This window comes from Arvicanthis niloticus, chromosome 2, assembly GCF_011762505.2.
Source record: "Arvicanthis niloticus isolate mArvNil1 chromosome 2, mArvNil1.pat.X, whole genome shotgun sequence".
Lineage (NCBI taxonomy): Eukaryota > Metazoa > Chordata > Mammalia > Rodentia > Muridae > Arvicanthis > Arvicanthis niloticus.
Window position 1 is genome coordinate 82,517,371 of NC_047659.1, and position 18,870 is coordinate 82,536,240.

Consider the following 18,870-nt stretch of genomic DNA (forward strand, 5'->3'; position numbering starts at 1 on the left):
CTGAGAGTGGGGTGTTGAAATCCCCCACTATTATTGTGTGAGGTGCAATGTATGCTTTGAGCTTTAGTAAAGTTTCTTTTATGTATGTGGGTGCCCTTGCATTTGGAGCATAAATGTTCAAAATTGAGAGTTCATCTTGGTAGATTTTTCCTTTGATACGTATGAAGTGTCCTTCCTTTTTTGATTACTTTTGGTTGAAAATCGATTTTATTTGATATTAGAATGGCTACTTCAGCTTGTTTTTTGGGACCATTTGCTTGGAAAATTGTTTTCCATTCTTTTACTGTGAGGTAGTGTCTGTCTTTTTCACTGAGGTGCTTTTCCTGTATGCAGCAAAATTCTGGGTCCTGTTTATGTATCCAGTCTATTAGTCTACATCTTTTTATTGAGGAACCGAGTCTATTGATGTTAAGAGGTATTAAGGAAAAATGATTGTTGTCTCCTGTTATTTTTGTTATTTGAGATGGAATTATGTATTTGTAGCTATCTTCTTTTGGGTTTGTTGGAAGATTACTTTCTTGCTTTTTCTAGGTTGTAGTTTCCCTCCTTGTGTTGGAGTTTTCCATCAATTATCCTTTGAAGTGCTGGATTTGTGGGAAGATATTGAGTAAATTTGGTTTGTCATGGAATATCTTGGTTTCTCCATCTATAGTGATTGAGAGTTTTGCTGGGTATAGTAGTCTGGGCTGTCATTTTTGTTGTCTTAGGGTTTGTATGATATCAGTCTAGGATCTTCTGGCTTTTATAGTCTCTGGTGAGAAGTCTGGTGTGATTCTTAAAGGTCTGTCTTTATATGTTACTTGACCTTTTTCCCTTACTGCTTTTAGTATTTTTTTGGTTTTGTTTTGTGCATTTGATGTTTTGATTATTTTCTGGTCTAGTCTGTTTGGAGTTATGTAGGCTTCTTGTATGTTCATGGGCCTCTCTTTCTTTAGGTTAGGAAAGTTTTCCTCTATAATTTTGTTGAAGATATTTATTGGCCATTTAAGTTGGGAATCTTTACTCTCATGTATAAGTATAATTTTTAAGTTTGGTCTTCTCATTGTGTCCTGGATTTCCTGGATGTTTTGGGTTAGGAACTTTTTGCATTTTGCATTTTCTTTGACAGTTGTATCAATGTTTTCCATGGTATCTTCTGCATATGAGATTCTCTCTTCTATCTCTTGTATTCTGTTGGTGATGATTGCATCTATCATTCCTGAACTCTTTCTTATGTTTTCTATCTCCAGGGTAGGCTCCCTTTGAGATTTCTTTATTGTTTCTATTTCCATTTTTAGGTCTTGGATGTTTTTGTGTAATTCCTTCACCTGTTTGGTTGTGTTTTCTTGCAATTCTTTAAGGGATTTTTGTTTCCTCTTTAAGGGCTTCTACCTGTTTATCTGTGTTCTCCTGTATTTCCTTAAGGGATTTATTTATGTTCTTAAAGTCCTCTATCATCATCATGAGAAGTGATTTTAAATCTGAATCCTGATTTTCTGGTTTCTGGGTGTTCAGGACTTGCTATGGTGGGAGAACTGGGTTCTGATGATGCCAAGTAACTTTGGTTTCTGTTGCTTATGTTCTTGTGCTTGCCTTTTGCCATCTGGTTAACTCTAGTGTTACCTATACTCACTGTCTCTGACTGGAGCGTATCTTTCCAGTTAACCTGCTTGTGTCAGAACTCCTCAGAGTCCAGATGTCTCTGTGATCCTGTGATCCTGAGCTCCTGGGTGGAAGAACTCTTGGGACTTAGGCTGCCTCTGAATCTTGCTACTCTGAGTGCAGTGGTTCCTCTAGGATAACTCAGAATATGGTGTTTTCATGGGAGCAGACCAGCTAGGTGTCTGCCAAAGGATGGAAGTGAGGGGTGGAAGGGGAGTGGTATTCCTGAGGTTCAAAGTTTGAGTGGCTGATGGGCCCTGAGTGTCCCAGGCTCCAAGTTGTAGCTCTGGGGCATAAGGTGATGGGAGAGTTTTCTTACCCATTGCTCTGTGTGCAGTGGCTCCTCTAGGATGGCTCAGGATATGGTGTCTTCATGGGATCAGACCAGCTAAGTGTCTGGCCCAGCTAAAGTGACCAAGAGAGGGCTGGAATTCTCTTAATACTTGTGATGAAACATACATTAGTATTCTGAAGGCTGTGAGTAATCCAATTGCTAGAAAAGCTGTTTATCTCTAAATAGTGTGATGGAGGATGTGGGGTGGGATCAGAGGAGAGCAGGAAGGCTTTTCTGTAACGAGGGCCTCAGAGAGCTGAGAGTAATTCACCTTTGATTTGCACCCCTTTGCTCTTCTAGTTTTTAATCTTTTGCCCATTTCTTATGTCTCATGTTCTGATATTCACTATTAGTAAATCTGAATTAACTAAAGATGTAAAATTTCAGCTGGATTCCTTTCAGAAGAGGAAGATACTAAAACAAGTGAAGTAATGACAAAATTCATCATGATTAAAATTCAATAGCCTTTTAAGAGTCCTGAGAGTTAAAACATTGACAAACATCTTGCCATGTAATATTTCCATACATGTTTATATCACAACTTAAGCTGGTCTTCTTTAGATCTTAAGCATTCTAACATCCAGAAGCCATGAGACAAAAATCAAAATTTCGTAGCAGGGAACAGCACTGACAAATACAATGAGAGTAGTGGACATTTCTGAGCCACCCCTAATATATGGTACACAAACACGTTTCTGAGTTTTCTTTTGGAGTCCACATTAAATCCTCATCAGAAAAAAGTTCTGAAAGTGGGTATAAGATGCTCTTCTGACATTTTAAGCAAGATAAATGTAGTTAAATACCATTGACAAGCCCTGTAAGCAGCTTTAGAGCTATAGAGTACACATTCCTGTATATTGTCATCTAATTATAGTAGAAACTCAGAAGGAATGTAGACTTTGAAGTAGACACCAAGTTAAAATAGCTTTAAGTTTGTCTTCAAATAAAGATCCTGAATGACAATAAAAAGGAGGTAAAAATAAAATTCTGTTGCCTTTGTAGATTACAGATATACACACAGGGAACATTTTAATATATATGTATTTAAGATAGAACTTTTTGGATTGAATTTCTGTTGTTTTTTTCTCTGAGATATAAGGCATTGTAAGTCCCCTCTCCATTCAAGAGTAGATAAGCATCTTTAGTATTTTATTGACTTTTTCCATGATAGCTAGTAATTATCTTCAAGACTGGGCTGCTACATCATGAAGAATTAATCCTACCTTCAGCAGTGAAAATACCACAAATATGAAATAACTAAAGGCAGAGGAAAAGAAACTTAGTCTTATATACCCCTGTCTTATCAAAGTGACAATAGAAATTGAATTCTTTGAAAATTAATCAGGAAAATAAATCATAATAATACATTGCAGCTCATATTTCTGAAAAAAGAACATATGCTATGGCTGGAGGAAATGGGAAGATCTTTTGGCCGTTTTTATTTTTATATAACAAGAAGAAAGTGAAAGTTGAATAGATATGAGAGTAGCAGAAATTTCAAGTCCTAGTATTATGTAGCAGGTTATAGTGAGAATTCAATCTAACTGATAGGCTCTCTCAAAGCCAATTTCTTCTTTAAATAAAATAAGGAGGGGATTATGGTGATCTGTGCTCTGGCTATTTCTTATCATTTATTTATCTATCATCTATCTATCTAGCATTCATCTATCTATCTAATATTTTCGTACCTATTTGTTTTTTACATTTAGTTATTCAAGATAAGATTTCCACGTGGAGCCCTCCCTGGCTGACCTGGAACTAGCTCTGTAGACCAGGCAGGTCTCAAACTCACAGCCAGTCAAAAAGAGAGTTTCAGGACAGCCAGAGAGGGTTGTTACACAGAGAAACCCTGCCTCATAAAATAAAAACACAAACAAACTAACAAACAAAAACTAAACCAATCCCAAAATCTCTTGATATTATTTTTAAAGACTGCTTTTGGTAAAGAAAATATAAAAATGTAACGCCAGACAAATCCAGAGGTTTATATGACCTTTGCCTACTCTCTAAATGAAAATGCACTTCAGCCACAAGTTTCTTTTTTACAAACTTTGATTACTGTCACTGTCCTGCGTGAGTGTCTGGATTGAATGTGTCATTGTCTGGAGTGGATTTTCTTGACTATCAAGAGTAGATCTTCTTGACTGCCTGACACCTGAGTGGCATATGACAAACAAACTGTTATAAGATCTTGGGAGCATTCTAAAGCTTAGATCCAGATATAAAATCCCTATGGTACTTGTACAGATATAGAAAGTGTTGTAACAAAAGTAGTTTTTTATGTGTTGTATGTGGGTTTTTCTGTGTACACACTCATTAGCACAATTCAGTGCATTTCTATTTTCCAGTAGTTGGAGGATCTCAGAGACTCTTCATGCTGAAAGCACAGTTTCTCAGTCTTGTCAAATTGTTATCTTTTCTTATGTTACCCATGCACTTACATGGACATAATTATATAGACTCCAGAAAACCTGTTTTTATTTATGTTTATATTAAAGGTAGTCCATAAACCCTAAGGCAGTTTATTTTGTTCAGTTATTTAATGATATTAAAATGTTCTACTCAAAAATTCTTAATATCAAAAAATATATTAAGGTAATATCCATAAATGTAAAGAGAAATCAAAAGGAGGGGTTACAGGGCATGTGATGGCCTGCTCATAGGGTTCTATAGACATTCTCCAGGAACTACAGTGCTAGGGATGGCATGAGGGTGGATGCACTTCAGATAGTTATTATCTAAGTGACAAAAATTCAAACCAAGTTAAAACATCTGATCAGCCATGGAGGATAGGAAAAAAAATCAATTACAGGTTATTGAGACAGTAAATTACTTAACAAACAAACAAAGTATCTTCTATGGTGCTTGGAATTAGACCCGGGGCCTTCTGAGTTCTAAGGAAGTGAAACAAAGAAAAGCCTATGTTATAACAATATAATGTGACTCCAACAATTTCAAATTAACCAAATTGCTATACTTTGAACACACACACACACACACACACACACACACACACACACACATTGATGTGCATAAGCATATGTGTAGCTGTCTGTATGTTTGTAATGGAAGGCGTATATATATATATATATATATATACATATTATATAATATATATTAAATATATAATATATATTATATTATATACACATTGACATTATATATATTCAATGTATATATATATATACAATGAACTTAAAAGTGATTTAAAAAAAACATATGATTAATGAATGTGGCTCAAGTTTATCCAAGGTTCAAAAAAGGAATGCTGGTGTGTGTGGAGACTACAAATGCAATCTTATTATTAGGCTTATCTGGTCTGCTTTGTCCTACAGGCTGCCCTTAGCATCCTTGGCATGTGTGGGGGACCAATGCTAGGTTTGTTCACTTTGGGACTCGTGTTTCCTTTTGTAAACTGGAAGGTAAGGATTCTATACCTCTCTTCATAAGCCCATTTCAAATAAGGCTCTTTTCATTTTTTCTCTTCTCTTTCCTTAACTTGGGAAGGCTGTTTGTTTTTTTCCAGAAAACAAACAACCTTACAAATAAACAAAACCTCTGAAATTCATGTTGCCTGTATCTGTATTTTATAAACATATACATACACAGAAGTATAGAATTAAACAGGACCAGGGCCCTCCTATAGCAGACTATGCTAAAACCTGCTTAGGTCAAAAGACAAATTAGGGAAGAGGTGTTCTTGAAATCATATGCCAAATGATTAATGCATAGAAAGGACAAGCCAGAGATACGCCCACATGTACTATTCCTTTCCATATCTTTAAATAAATGTTAGCAGAGTGTTTATTAGGTAGAAGCAAGATGAAAACATTTTAAGAAAACTAACATAGCACCATTCAAAACTATTTAGAATATAATTTTCACTATCTAATTGAGTAGTCACTTATATTGTTGTTCTCTATACACTTACCATATGCACAATCCAGAAAGACTGCTTGTATTAATGTATAAATTATGAGTTTGAAGGCCTATCTGGTTATACATATATAACTATCTGGTTTTTGTTGGTATTATTCTAGATAGTTTTGTAGAATTAGGTAGTGAACTTGGATATATAGTGAACATTCGGGCATTTGTAAAAATTCTTATGCAGACTTATTAGGAGAACACTGAAAATTGCTTCTGTGGTATTTGGGTTTATAAAAATATCTATGTCATAGGTTATAATTTGTGGTAATACCTAGATACTAAACCCATATATTCATAAGACATATTCAGCGATATACATTCTTACTAGAATGCATACTGAAAGAAAAGCAATAGCCATGCTAATGTGGACATAGGAAAGACCACAAGCCATCATCTCTATACAAAGAAACACAAGCAACTAAGGAATAGCAAGAGGGGAGAAATAGTTTTCCTCAGGGAAGAGCATGCAAACTGGTTATTCAATATCAAATAGTCAACCCTGAAAACATATACATAAAAGTAACATTGTACATACTGATAAAGTTATATTTAAACATACACACACATACATATAATAGCAATTAATAAGATAGGCCATCAATTTGAAATTTATCAAGGAGGCATGGGAGGGTTTAGAAGAAAGGGAAAAGAGAGTGATATAATTATATTATAATGCCAAAAATAAAAGAAGTAATCAAATAGAGATTATCTTTGTTAGTATGCCCTAGTTCTTCTGATTATGCAGAAAAGCATGTAGTTCTATACAGAGGATATTAAGTATTATGAAGTTAAGTATTATTCTCTTGTTCACTGACCTTAACTACTCTATGATTAATCTTCTTCCCAGGGACTACAGGAACAGCTTTAGTTTCTGCCTCTACATGGCTGTCTAGGTAGCTACTGAGGTTGACTCATCAGCTATTTTTTACCGTTAGGTTGAATTCAGGAAATTTGATCTAGTACAAACATAGCTATGTAGCTGGCTTGCTGTTTGAGGGTATGACCTGCAGTCTAAGAATGTTTGGGCATTTATAAGTAGGTGGAAACTCAAAATGATTATATTTAACAACACATTAATATCAGATTTTGATGTCCATTAATTAAGTCTCACTGGACCACAACTAAACTCTTGTCTTTCGTATTGTCCATGATTCTTTTGGTACAAGGGCCAAGATGAATAGCTGTGACATACTTCACAGATCATAATGCTTAAAACATGTATCTGGCCATTTACAAATGTTTGTAGACCTCTTGTCCAGGCCAAAGCACAAGTATTCATTTACACATGTTGATTCAATTTCACCAAATAATAGAGAAAGCATCTGAAAGCTTACAAAGGACTCCTTTTGTGCATAACAGAAACTCAACATGCTGTTTTCTTCCACAAAGGTCTAAGCTATATAATGGCAAACAGAAGCATCTAATGTGATTTCTCCATAAATTCTAGTGTTTGTTACATTTCTTCGGCTTCCTTATAGGATAAATTGTCCATTAATTTTCAACTGTTTAAGAAACATAACCTTTAAATGTTGGGAATAATAAAAATACACTTACTCGAGTTTAGACTCAATCAAACAAATAAAGAAACCCAAAACGTTTGCACCAGGAGACTCTTCTTACCTGTGCAATGAAATCACAGCCAGACTTTCTGTATAGTATCTGTCAATAAAAATTGACTACAATGTCTCAAGTTTTTTATAGCTCCTGAAATTCTTCTATTGAACACCAAGGCTTCAAGAGTAACAGGAGAAACAAGCAGATGGCAGAAAAATTCACTTAAGGAACAACTTATTCTTACTTCAGATAACTTTATTAAGCTGGGAGGGGTTATGATTCAGTGCTAGAGAACTGGCCTAGCATGCATAAAAGCCTAGAATCCATACCCAGCACACAAACTACATGAATAAATGAATAAATAAATCTACTTTCCGAGGGTGAAAATGAAGGCAGTTTGTGCTGTTTCAAATGCATGTGATCAAGATTTAAGGTGGACAGCTAAGATCTCCACTGTACATAACACCTTATATCAGTATTCATACAAGAAAAAGCATTAACATTTTATATCAATACTGCACAGAAGGTCTTCACCTAATCTCTCATTATCTGGTATTTTTCTCCATCAAGGGTGCTCTAGGAGGTCTCCTTACTGGGATCACATTGTCATTCTGGGTGGCCATCGGAGCTTTCATTTACCCAGCACCAGACTCTAAGACATTACCTTTACCTCTATCAACAGAGCATTGTGTCGAACTAAATAAAACAACCACAGTAGCCTTACAGCTTTCCAGCAGGTATGAATGCGGAGTTTAAAAAAAAATCATGCTAAGTTATACTGCTCTGACACTTCCTTTTGGAGACTTTCTGTTATCATAAATGTAGGCAAATGTCTGTCACAATCTTTCCAGTAAATCTGAGGTTAATGAAAAATCGAAAGGCAAGTAATGGAACACATGTACCTCACTGCAAAATCTCTCTCTCTCTCTCTCTCTCTCTCTCTCTATATATATATATATATATATATATATATATATGTATATGTATATATACATATATACATATATATGTGTGTGTATATATATATTATGTATATATATACATATATATGTATTTATATATATGTATATATATATGTGTATGTGTGTGTATTTATAAACCAGGGATGATATGACTTGTGTATAATGAAAAGTCAAATTATCTCATGATAAATTATTTTTTATTAAATAATTAAAGAGAAAAATATGAAACTTTGGGTTTTGAAGAGATGCTAGAACCTAAAGGGAAGAGTGAGTGCCCCCTAGGTGAAGAGTCTTTGTTTCTGAACAATGAACCAAGTTGATGACTTGTGCTGCTTTTCTCAACAGACCTGTCCTAGCTGACACTTGGTACTCACTCTCCTACCTTTACTACAGTGCTGTGGGCTGCCTGGGATGTATAGGTGCTGGAATAATTATCAGCTTCCTGACAGGTAGGTTATCTGGATCTCCCTTTTTGAGGCTTATTTCATGCCATTGTCGACCTGGCAGCCTTACAGATTTGCTTCTAAGGGTACCACAAAGTGTGCTCTTCCTGAGGTGCTTAGTCCTGTTGCTACTAGATGCCCCAGGGTGGAGTAGTACTCAAACTGCGTTTTCCCTTCTCAGAGAAGAAGGGGATGGGGTAATGAGTGGAGAGATTTGCAAGGATGAGACTAGGAGGAGAAGAGGGAGTGATTGCGATGTAATGTGAATTAAAAAAATAAATTATGAAAAAAAATGTCTTCTTCCCAAAGAGACACATCTACTGTTTTTATGCTGATCCCCATACCTCTATCTTCCTTTCTCTCCCTTCCTCTTTACTCTCTGCTATCTTTTCTCTCTGTTTCTCTTTGTCTCTGTCTCTCTGTCTCTGTCTCTGTCTCTGTCTCTGTCTCTCTCTCTCTCTCTCTCTCTCTCTCTCTCTGTGCATGTGTGTGTGTAAAATAATCAGGAAATAAGCAAGACATTTTGAAGCAATCTAGTCATCATACCTGGGTATAAGAAGTTCTTTGAAACAGCAAATATGAAGGAAGACTAAATGCTACATGTTTTTCACCCAAGTCCCAATATAATTCTATCTTACATTCAGGGTTTCATTATAGGGCTTTGATGCTTGTGCACTGTGCAGGGGGACCACAAAGGGGAGAACTAGGGGATGGATTATAAGCCATGCTTCATGCTGTTTTCACAGGGTCTGTGCCTTGGCACAATATTGGTTTTGTTCAGAAGAAGGAGAACCAAGGTTGCAATAAAAGTAGTGATATTGGGGAATGGAGACATGCACTAGTGGTTAAAATCACTGACTGCTCTTCCAGAGGACCAGGTTCAAGTCCCATCACCCACATTGCAGCTCACCGTTGTCTATAATTTCAGTTCCAGGAAATCTGGGGTCATTTTCTGGCCTCTGTGGGAAATGCAGGTTCATGGTCCACAGATATAATGTAGACAAAATATGTATTCACAGAAAATAAAAATAAGTAAATAACTAAAGGTCATAGTGATGTTTCCTCTTCAAGTCTTGCTGCATTACTCTAGAAACTTATTTGAAATATTTTTACATATCATAGTCAGAGACTGAAATAGTCTACTTTCATTAATGCTTGATCTTCAAGATCTTACTTGTGAAGGATGTTATAAACCTAGGATTAAAGAAACTACAGAGATCCCAAGTTGAGTTACATTTTTAACATTCCTGCTTGTGAAACGGAACTGCTGTCCTCACTTCATGATGAACTCTCTCCCAATGTCTTATTTTTGATTTTAGGGAAACGAGCAAACAAAACAAAATTAAACAAAACAAAACACTCAGATTCTAACCAATATGAAACAAAAAACTCTTTTAAAGGTTTCTAACCTGCTCTAGCATGGCAAACACGGCATGTTTTCCTCTCTTTTGCTAAAACACAATAGATTATATTCCTAAAGCTAACCCCCCAGGTTCCAATCCCTTATTTGGACACTGACTTATTCCTGAGACAAACCACCAAGTTCCAACAATCAAAATTTGCTAACTGGCTAACATGTTCAATCAGAACTTACCCACTCACCCTACCACAGACTCCATGCTTTTTTCCCTAAAAACCCACTCCTGCATACAATCAAAGAAGCAAACAAACCCTGCTTGCTGCTCGATGTTTCCTTTGTCTGATCATGAGGCAGTCTCTGACTCTTTGCTTGCCCCTCTAGGGCAATAAAATCTCCTTTGTGATGAAAATTTGATCAGCAAATTTTAGGCCTTGGTCTGTATTATGTAAATTATTTTTTTTACAATGATTGATAATTAGGTGTCTACCTTCACTGATTTAAAACATTTGCTCCAGAAACGCAGGGACAGACATTCTTCATTACAGGTTTCAGATTTTGTACACCATCCTCTCTCTCTCTCTCTCTCTCTCTCTCTCTCTCTCTCTCTCTCTTTCTCTCTCTCAATCCTTCTCTCTTTTACTCACTCATACATTAGGAAAAATTATACTACCATCTTCAAGATCACAGATGGTTACTTCCTTGATGCATTATTTACTAATCAATATAACATTCCATACTAATGATACATGCTTGAAGTGTGCCTAGCCTATAGAAAGCACTGACAAACAGCAATTTAAGTAGAACTCTATTACATAAGAACCTTTTGTATAATACTGTGACACATGTTATTTGAACCTCAAAATATTGGACAGGAACAAAATATTACTTAGACATAACATCAGGCCACAGAAGGAATCTGATCAATATTTAACTCTTGCTACACTGCTTCCTTCAGAAACCTCTAGATGGATTGGCTCTTGTCCTCACCAGCACTTTGTAGAATGTGGTATTTACACTAGACATCCTGGCCAAAAGATTTGCAAAGATTCTGGGAGGATGACATCATCAGCCTTTATGTCTTTGTGTAAATGTCATTCTGTCTTGGTCCTCAGTAGGACTTAAAGGGGCAGAACACTAATCAGGTATGCTTTGAAGGTCAAAAATAAAGTGTGAGGAGAATCAAGATTGGCTGGTAGAATGCTGGAGGACTTGAAAAGATGTCGATGCTGTAATGTAAAAGAAACACTGAGAATGATCCTGATTTTTACAAATACTCACCTAGATGATCCTGGAAATACACGATTTAAATAAAATTTAAGAAAGAAAACATATGTCCTTTTATTTCTTCAGTTGGTCTGCAAAATTTACTAGTAGAGGAATGCTTTTCAAATAAATATGTCATCACAATTTAACTTTATAGCCCTGAACTTTTTCGACCTGACAGAATTTATAACTGCTAGCTGTCACCTCTTTCTGCAGTCTCCCCAGTTCTATGGATTCACCTCTCAAGCTTGTTTTCAAGCCCTTCAAAACTCACCCTTCAAGTTGAGATGCCTGTACTGAAACGGGAGTCCTGGAGCACAGAAGCCAGTTAATCCATCTGCTCTTTCTTTATAGGCAAGCAAAGTGGCAAAGATATTGACCCACTTTTAATAAGGCCAGTTTGCAATTTATTTTGCTTTTGGTCCAAGAAATACAAAACTCTGTGCTGGTGTGGAGTTCAGCATGACCGGGACACAGAGCAGGTAAACAGATGAATGCGCTTCTTAAAACAGGTGCTGACTTCCACAGCTCTCCCTTCTCCCCACATCTATGCCCTACCTTTATCCCCTGCCAGAGGAGTGTATCTAAGGGAGAGCAGAGGTGTATGTGTGGGGAATAGGAAAGAGTGGAAGGAGCAGAAACTGCTGCCAGGATGTAATGAGAGAAGAATAAATTTAAAAAGAGAGATTAAACACAACAACAACAACAACAACAATCAAACAAACAAGCAAACAACAAACAGCTGTTGGCTTACTAAGTTCTCAACCTTCAGTTAAGTTCTTACCTTTCTTAACCTTCCTAATGTTGAGACCCTTTAATATCATTCCTCATGTTATGGTGACACCCCAACCATAAAATTGTTTTCCGTGCTACATCATAACTCTTTTTTTGCTATTGTTATTAATTATAATGTAAATACTTGTGTTTTCCAATGGTCTTAGGTGATAATCTTAAAGAAAGAGTGTCACTCCTAGGGAGGTACTCCTGGGAGGGCCCTTCTGGCCCTGGGAGTACCCTATTGCCCCTGGGAGTGTCCTTCTGCCTCTGGTGCCCTTCTGCCATTTGCAATTGGTAGTGAAAAGGACTATGAGGACGGAAAACAGTAAATGTTAGAGCTTGAAAGGAGCAAGCTTTTGACCTCAGAGCCCCACAGCTGATGGTCTTAAAGTGTGTGTGTCGGTGAGCAAATGTGCCTCATGGCTGGATTGTTGATGCTGTAAGTGATTAGTTTGCAAAGTCTCTTTTAGCCCCTGAGAGGTGAGTACCAGATAAAAATATCAAAATGAGTTTTAGAAATAGAACAACATACAAGATATAGTCAAATGTAATCCATGAGTTTATGAGTTTGAGAGTCAGACATCCTAGGTTCTAACCCTGGTTCCAAGTGTTATTTTCCTTCTGTTTAGTTTTTGCTATTTGACAGCTAAAGAGGATGAATATACAGAATGACAGAGACAATATTTTTTGATTCTCTACCATGTTACATTAGTTACTCTTACCAAAATTCCTGACAGAAAGTCTCAAAGAAGGAGTTGTGGGGTTTTATTGTTGTTTGCTGTGTTTTGGCTTGGTTTTGGCATACAGTTTCAAATGGTTCATCCATGTTTGCTTAATCCCATGCACTTAGATTAGGAAATTAGTGTGACTATGTTCAAATCCTGGAGGGGATGAAACAGAAGGAAAGTGAATACGTGTAGGAGTCAGAGAGAGACATTGCCCCAAGGAAAAGCTCTGAGTGATCAGTTTTTCCAGGTAGGCTCAACTTCCTACAGAGTCAGAATCTCCCCAACAGCATCAGCAGCTGATGTGAAACTGTAAGCAACACTTCACGTTCAAACCATAACAAGTGTAAATAGTGGAAAGTTACAGTCAAAGAAACATCAACTATGCCTAAGTTCCTTAGGCTCTTTTTACCCAAGAAGTACGTTTGTGTTTGACAAACTAGAGACTGGTAAGACTTGCCTTCTCTTCAGTCAAATTCCATGATGCTCAGCTTGAGCTCTGAGTAAATTGCACTGACCACTGACGATGAAGAGCAAGCTGAGGAACAGTAGAAGAGATAGGCCATAAGGACCCTCCTCACGAGGAGGTAGGATATGATTTTGTATGTTCTGGGCTTCAGTTTTATGATTTCGGAGAATTGTGAAGATGTTTAGGGAAAGTAAAAATGAACGCATCCCTATCTTGGCCATCCTTCGTAAAATAGCCGTAGTTACACAATGTCCCTTAAGTTGGTTTTAAACATGTCAAGACTGGTTTTTAATGAGTGTCTTTCTTCATTTCTCAGGATTACTTTGACAGTGGCAGTGCCTGGAAACAAGGGGTTGAATCTGGCCTACAGAATGGACTCAAGCAAGACACCCTGGCTCAGATCCCAGGCTACCATGCCAAAGACAAAAGCTACAGCAACAGTGGGCAGGAGAAGACCACTTATTTCTAGGACAATACATGCAACTGATAATATGCTTACACACATGCATGCATGTACTTCATGTCATTTCTTGCTGTAGCCTTGTGTACAGATTCTTGTCAGAAAAGAAGGATGTCCAATACCTATTTATACTTATTTATAGAAATATGTGACTCAGGATGCTCTTTGGCAAGACCCAAAATCAGATGAGAAAAATCAGCTGAAACCAGAAGTGCTTAGTGCCACAAGACTGAACAGGACTGAGTTTGATTATGATGAAAGGAGTTAAAGTTTCTTTGATTCTTGTCAGATTAAAACCCTAGGTTTATTGTTTGCTTGCAGGCTTTTGTTTTGTTTTGGTGCTGAGAATTAAGCACAGGTCCTTGTTCTTACAAAATTTCTGCCTGACCACTTACCCTAGTCTACATTTTGACATTTTAATCATCAAAATATCTTGGATGAGATAGAGAACAAACATAAAGGGGAATGTGCACATTTAATGCTGCTCTGACAAGGCTGATAAAATACGAATGACATCATATCCAACTCATGTCTCACATGTATGTAGATATGTAGTCATAACCATGCCTACCTTGTGGCCACAGCTAGAACACTTTACTTAGTATCCTCACACCGCCTCTGTTATGCAATCCATTAGTCATTTCTGCTGTTGGAGCTATTATGACCAAACTTTAAGGGTAATTGTACTAAGTACAAGGGGAGAAAAATTAGTCTTCACTGCAGGAGCAATCACATATAAATAGACTATTCACTTTGTGTTGTTGAAGCAGTGTTTCTTTTTCATTTCTTTCATTTAAAATTGATAAATTTGGAGCTAGAAAGATGGCTTAGCAGTTAAAAGAACTTGTTGCTCTTCCCGAGAACCTGTGTTCATTTCCCAGCACCTAAGTTGAGTAGCTTACAGCTGCCAATAATTGTAGCTCTCAAGGGAATCTGATATCTTTTATGACTTCCATTGGCATTCATATTCATGTGCATATACCCACACATGGACACATACACCTACACATAATAAATAATTAAAACAGTTTAAGTGGAAAAAACTCTATGCTTATCCAGAAGTCTAATCTACAGAACTGAATGAAGGGAAAATCATGCTTTCTTGAAAGCTGTGAGGTTGGACAGTGCATTTTCAATGAACCCTGTACAGAACATACTATCTACAGCAAAGCTCATTACCCACAGTGTCTTATAAATTATCCAAAGAACTCATCCAGGTCACATGTGCAATCTTAAGTCACTCCATCAGATGCAAGCACTATATTAGTTTCAGTCTGGAGAATAACTTCAAAGTTCTAGAGTGGACCTCATCCAAACTGAACAAATATGCCTTTATGTAGAAGCAGAAGGGAATATGAAAAAAGAAACATATTACAGAGGGCTGGGAAATGTATTAATTGTGTGGTGAAGTGGAGGAAAACTATGCAAGCACCAGCATCTTCCCTCCCATTCCTTTCTCTCAAAATGGCAACTTGGAATGATGTTGCAGGGCCATGTTCAGTGCAAATGGGTTAAATATGGGCTGTTTTGGCATAGAATGTCCAGAGTGTTCTCAATACATTGTTCTGTGAGTGGTGAGTTTCTAGACATAGACAGTGTACTAAACTCAATGGTAGCCTTTGTGCCTTTTGTGCATAATTGTAGACCTTGGTGAGGATAAGAATGTCTATTTCACTAAACTCATTTAGATGGCTGACTTTCTCTTTGTCATTATTTGGACCAAAAAGTGTAGTTTGTTGGTTGATAGGAGGTATCTGAATCAAATGGCTTAGACTCAAACATGAGTTCTGACATATTATCCTAGTCATTTGGAGAAAAGACTTCTAAAATATTAGTTTATTTTCCAGTTAAAAGAAATAGAAACTATTTTTATTTAATAGAATTATTGTGAGGACTTAACCTAGTGACTGGCCAATTGCCACTGTGTAGTGTATGTATGAAAAAAAATTGGTGTTCATTTGGACTGAAATCGTTTCACTGTTTCTCTCTACATGTTTTACTGGAATGCTGTGAAAAAAATAGAAGTGATGAGATAAACAGTTCTAAGTCAAAAATAATGTCCTGAATTCCCAAGCACTGGACTTTATATTAGCGTATCTATAAAACATGATTAAAAGATCCTACATTCCCCAAAATGGGATGCATCTTATCATATCCAAAAGTTCATTACTGGAAACAATATGCTCTATTTCTGTTTATTAAGTCTTACATTTGTAAATTCTAGCCTTAAGCAAACATCTCAAGCTAAGTTAGTAATTCAGTACATAGAGGCAAGGGTGCAACTTAAAACAGAGGGAGGGGCAAGGGGTTTACTTTTGTTTAATTGAAACAGCATTTTCTGAGTAATTTTACTATTTTGTGACTACAGTGTTTCAACAAGCATAGCAAAGCCCACAAGTTGTGATCCTTTTACACAGTATTTAAAAACAAGTATTAGTGAAATGTTTTACAATCTTCTTAGAGCAATAGAAAATATACATATCATGAAAACTATGAGTTTTTCCTCATCTGTTCTCTTAGTAATTAGTTCAGATTTTCTCAGACTATTTCAGAAAAATCCATTATTTGTTTAGTATCTGTTGTATATTTACATATCCATGTAGTTCAAACTCAGTTGTAGCTTTTGATTGATAGAAAAGTCACTACTGGATTATTTCTATTTATAGTTCTTGGAAAGACTGAATGCTACAGTTTCCTGAGAAAGTCAATAAAGATTTGCAAACATGTGAATGACACTCAAAGGTGTACTTTTCATATACAATATTTTGGGGGTTTGTAGTACCAGAAGTCTTCAAAATAGATTTACACTTTTTAATATATAGCTACTTAATAGAAATATAACTGTTTGGTTTCAGAGTCCAGCACAAGGTGTTGGGGACCACTCTGGCTCATGTTTGGGGGCCCAAGTGTCTCGGACCGTTCTGTCAATGTTTGACCTGCACTGCCAAAAGCCTTGGGGACTAACTTGTTAGCCCGAATTGCCCCAAGCAGCTCTGGTCTGCGGGTCGGGGTTCAGCAAGAGAGAGAGTGAGGAGGGACACGGAGGAATGGAGACCAGACAGAATGTGATTCAATCCCATTTATTCTTCAGTCTTTCTTCTTCTCTCCAGGTCCCTAGTTCCTAGTCCCTAGTGCCTTCAAGTTCCAAGTTTCTTCTTCCAAGTGCCAAGTGCCTAATGTCTAATAACTAACTCCAAGTTGTTCTCTCTAACCTAATTCCTGGTTCCAAGTTGTACTCTCTGAAGTGTCTGATTCTCTGTTACTCCAAATTGTTCTCTCTAGAGCCAAGTGTCTTCTACCTAATGTCAAGTAATCTGTTGCTTTCTCTGTCTGCCTCTAGCCTTTTATATGTCTCACTTCTAAGCCACGCCTTCAGGTCACGCCTTTAATCATGCCCTTAGGTCTTGTCTCTAAATCTGATCTCTAAGTCACACCCTTAAGTCACACACCTTTAAGTCTCACACACCCAAGGGAAAATCCTGGGTCTCTAAAGCAAGATGTTTTCAGAGTGTGCTCAGCTGTTGCAGGCTAATGTAATCAAGTCTCTTATCAGGGTATATGGCTCAAGATGGCTGATGATGACCTTCTGTCGGCTCCCCACAACAAGGGACTGAATAAAGTGCTTATTTTATATACCAAGGCAGACCTGGCCTCCAGGTTCTCTCAATATCCCTCAGTCCCTACCAGGCATACCCTGACCCCTCCCTGAACTTTCCAGCCCGAGGCTGGGCTGCCCTTCCCTAGAGGCTTTTCCCTACATAATCCAGACATTTTGGTCTCTCTTCTCTTTTTTCTTCTCTCTCCATGCAGATCCCTTTTCCTCTCCTCCTCCGTCTCTGCCTCCCTCTCCCTCTCCCCTTCCCCTCTTTCCCTCCTTATGCCCTCTCCCTCTCCCCCTTTCCTCTCTCTGTCCTACCCCCTTTCCCCATGGCAACTTCTGTGGCCTTGATCCTTGGGGCCAGTGAACTCACCCATCTGAGAGCAGTTTCCCAATAAACCTGCCTTTAATAAAATCTAATCTGGTTTGTACTGTCTTATTTCACCGGAGGTGGAGAAATCACCTAGAGGATGGTGTCGAAACCTGGGAGAAATTGAGTCCCCAGCCTAATGGTCTTCGTCTTTCCAGGCCACATGGGGACCACTTCTGACCTTCTATCCTCCACTGGATACATCATTTCTTCAGACTCTGTGAGTATCCATCCCCAGCGTTTGCCAGAATGCTAGTTTTCCAACACTATTGAATTGGCGTCCCAATTTATAGTTTGAGATCTAACGAAGGGTTTATGTTGGGCCTTAATCTCAGATAAACGTCTCAATATCAAAAGTTCCTGCCAAAACATGACCTGGTATTTGTTCAGAATGGAGCTAAATCTGGCTACCCAGCTGAGAGAGCCCGGCAGGTCCTGGACCTAGTTAGGCAGTAGCCTGGGAATTGGGGAGGGAGAGAAAATGAGAGAAAAGGTGCACATGCAAGCACAGAGAGAGAAAAGAGGAGGAGGAAAAGGAAGTAGTGGAGGAGGAGGGAGGGAGGGAGAGCAGGAGGGGAGGCGGGGAGAGAGAAGAGAGAAAGGGAGAGAGAGAGAGAGAGAGAGAGAGAGAGAGAGAGAGAGAGAGAGAGAGAGAGAGAGAGAGAGAGAGATTTGAAACTAAACAATAACCATTATTGGGAGTTTCAGGTTTTTTCCTTGGCAGACTAGGAAAAACAAAACAAAACAAACTAACCAACTAATCAACCAACCAACCCCCCACCCCAAAATGTTCAAAGATAGTAATACTTTTGTTTATCAATTCGAAATTTCATGGGATATTTTCGTTTTAGTAAAATTTAACACAGTTTTGTAATCATGCATTCTGGAATAAATTTAAATCTGATGTATTTTATATAGTTATTTAATTTTAAAGAAAGTATTTAGAAAATGATGTATAATCAAGGTTATTTGAATTATTTATTT

General features: G+C 37.5%; 1 protein-coding gene across 2 annotated transcripts in view; it reads left to right on the forward strand.

The window, feature by feature from the left end:
- The window catches only part of Slc5a12 (solute carrier family 5 member 12), a 134,921-nt gene extending 116,530 nt beyond the window's left edge, over window positions 1-18,391 (forward strand). For both annotated transcript variants that reach the window (XM_076929412.1, XM_034495415.2), the window contains 5 exons: window positions 5,311-5,397; window positions 8,030-8,196; window positions 8,767-8,870; window positions 11,842-11,969; window positions 13,775-18,391. In XM_076929412.1, coding sequence (XP_076785527.1) covers window positions 5,311-5,397; window positions 8,030-8,196; window positions 8,767-8,870; window positions 11,842-11,969; window positions 13,775-13,927 — 639 coding nt within the window. In that variant the 3' untranslated portion in view covers window positions 13,928-18,391. The remainder of the gene's footprint in view (window positions 1-5,310; window positions 5,398-8,029; window positions 8,197-8,766; window positions 8,871-11,841; window positions 11,970-13,774) is intronic.
- The last annotated feature ends 479 nt before the right edge of the window (window positions 18,392-18,870 follow it).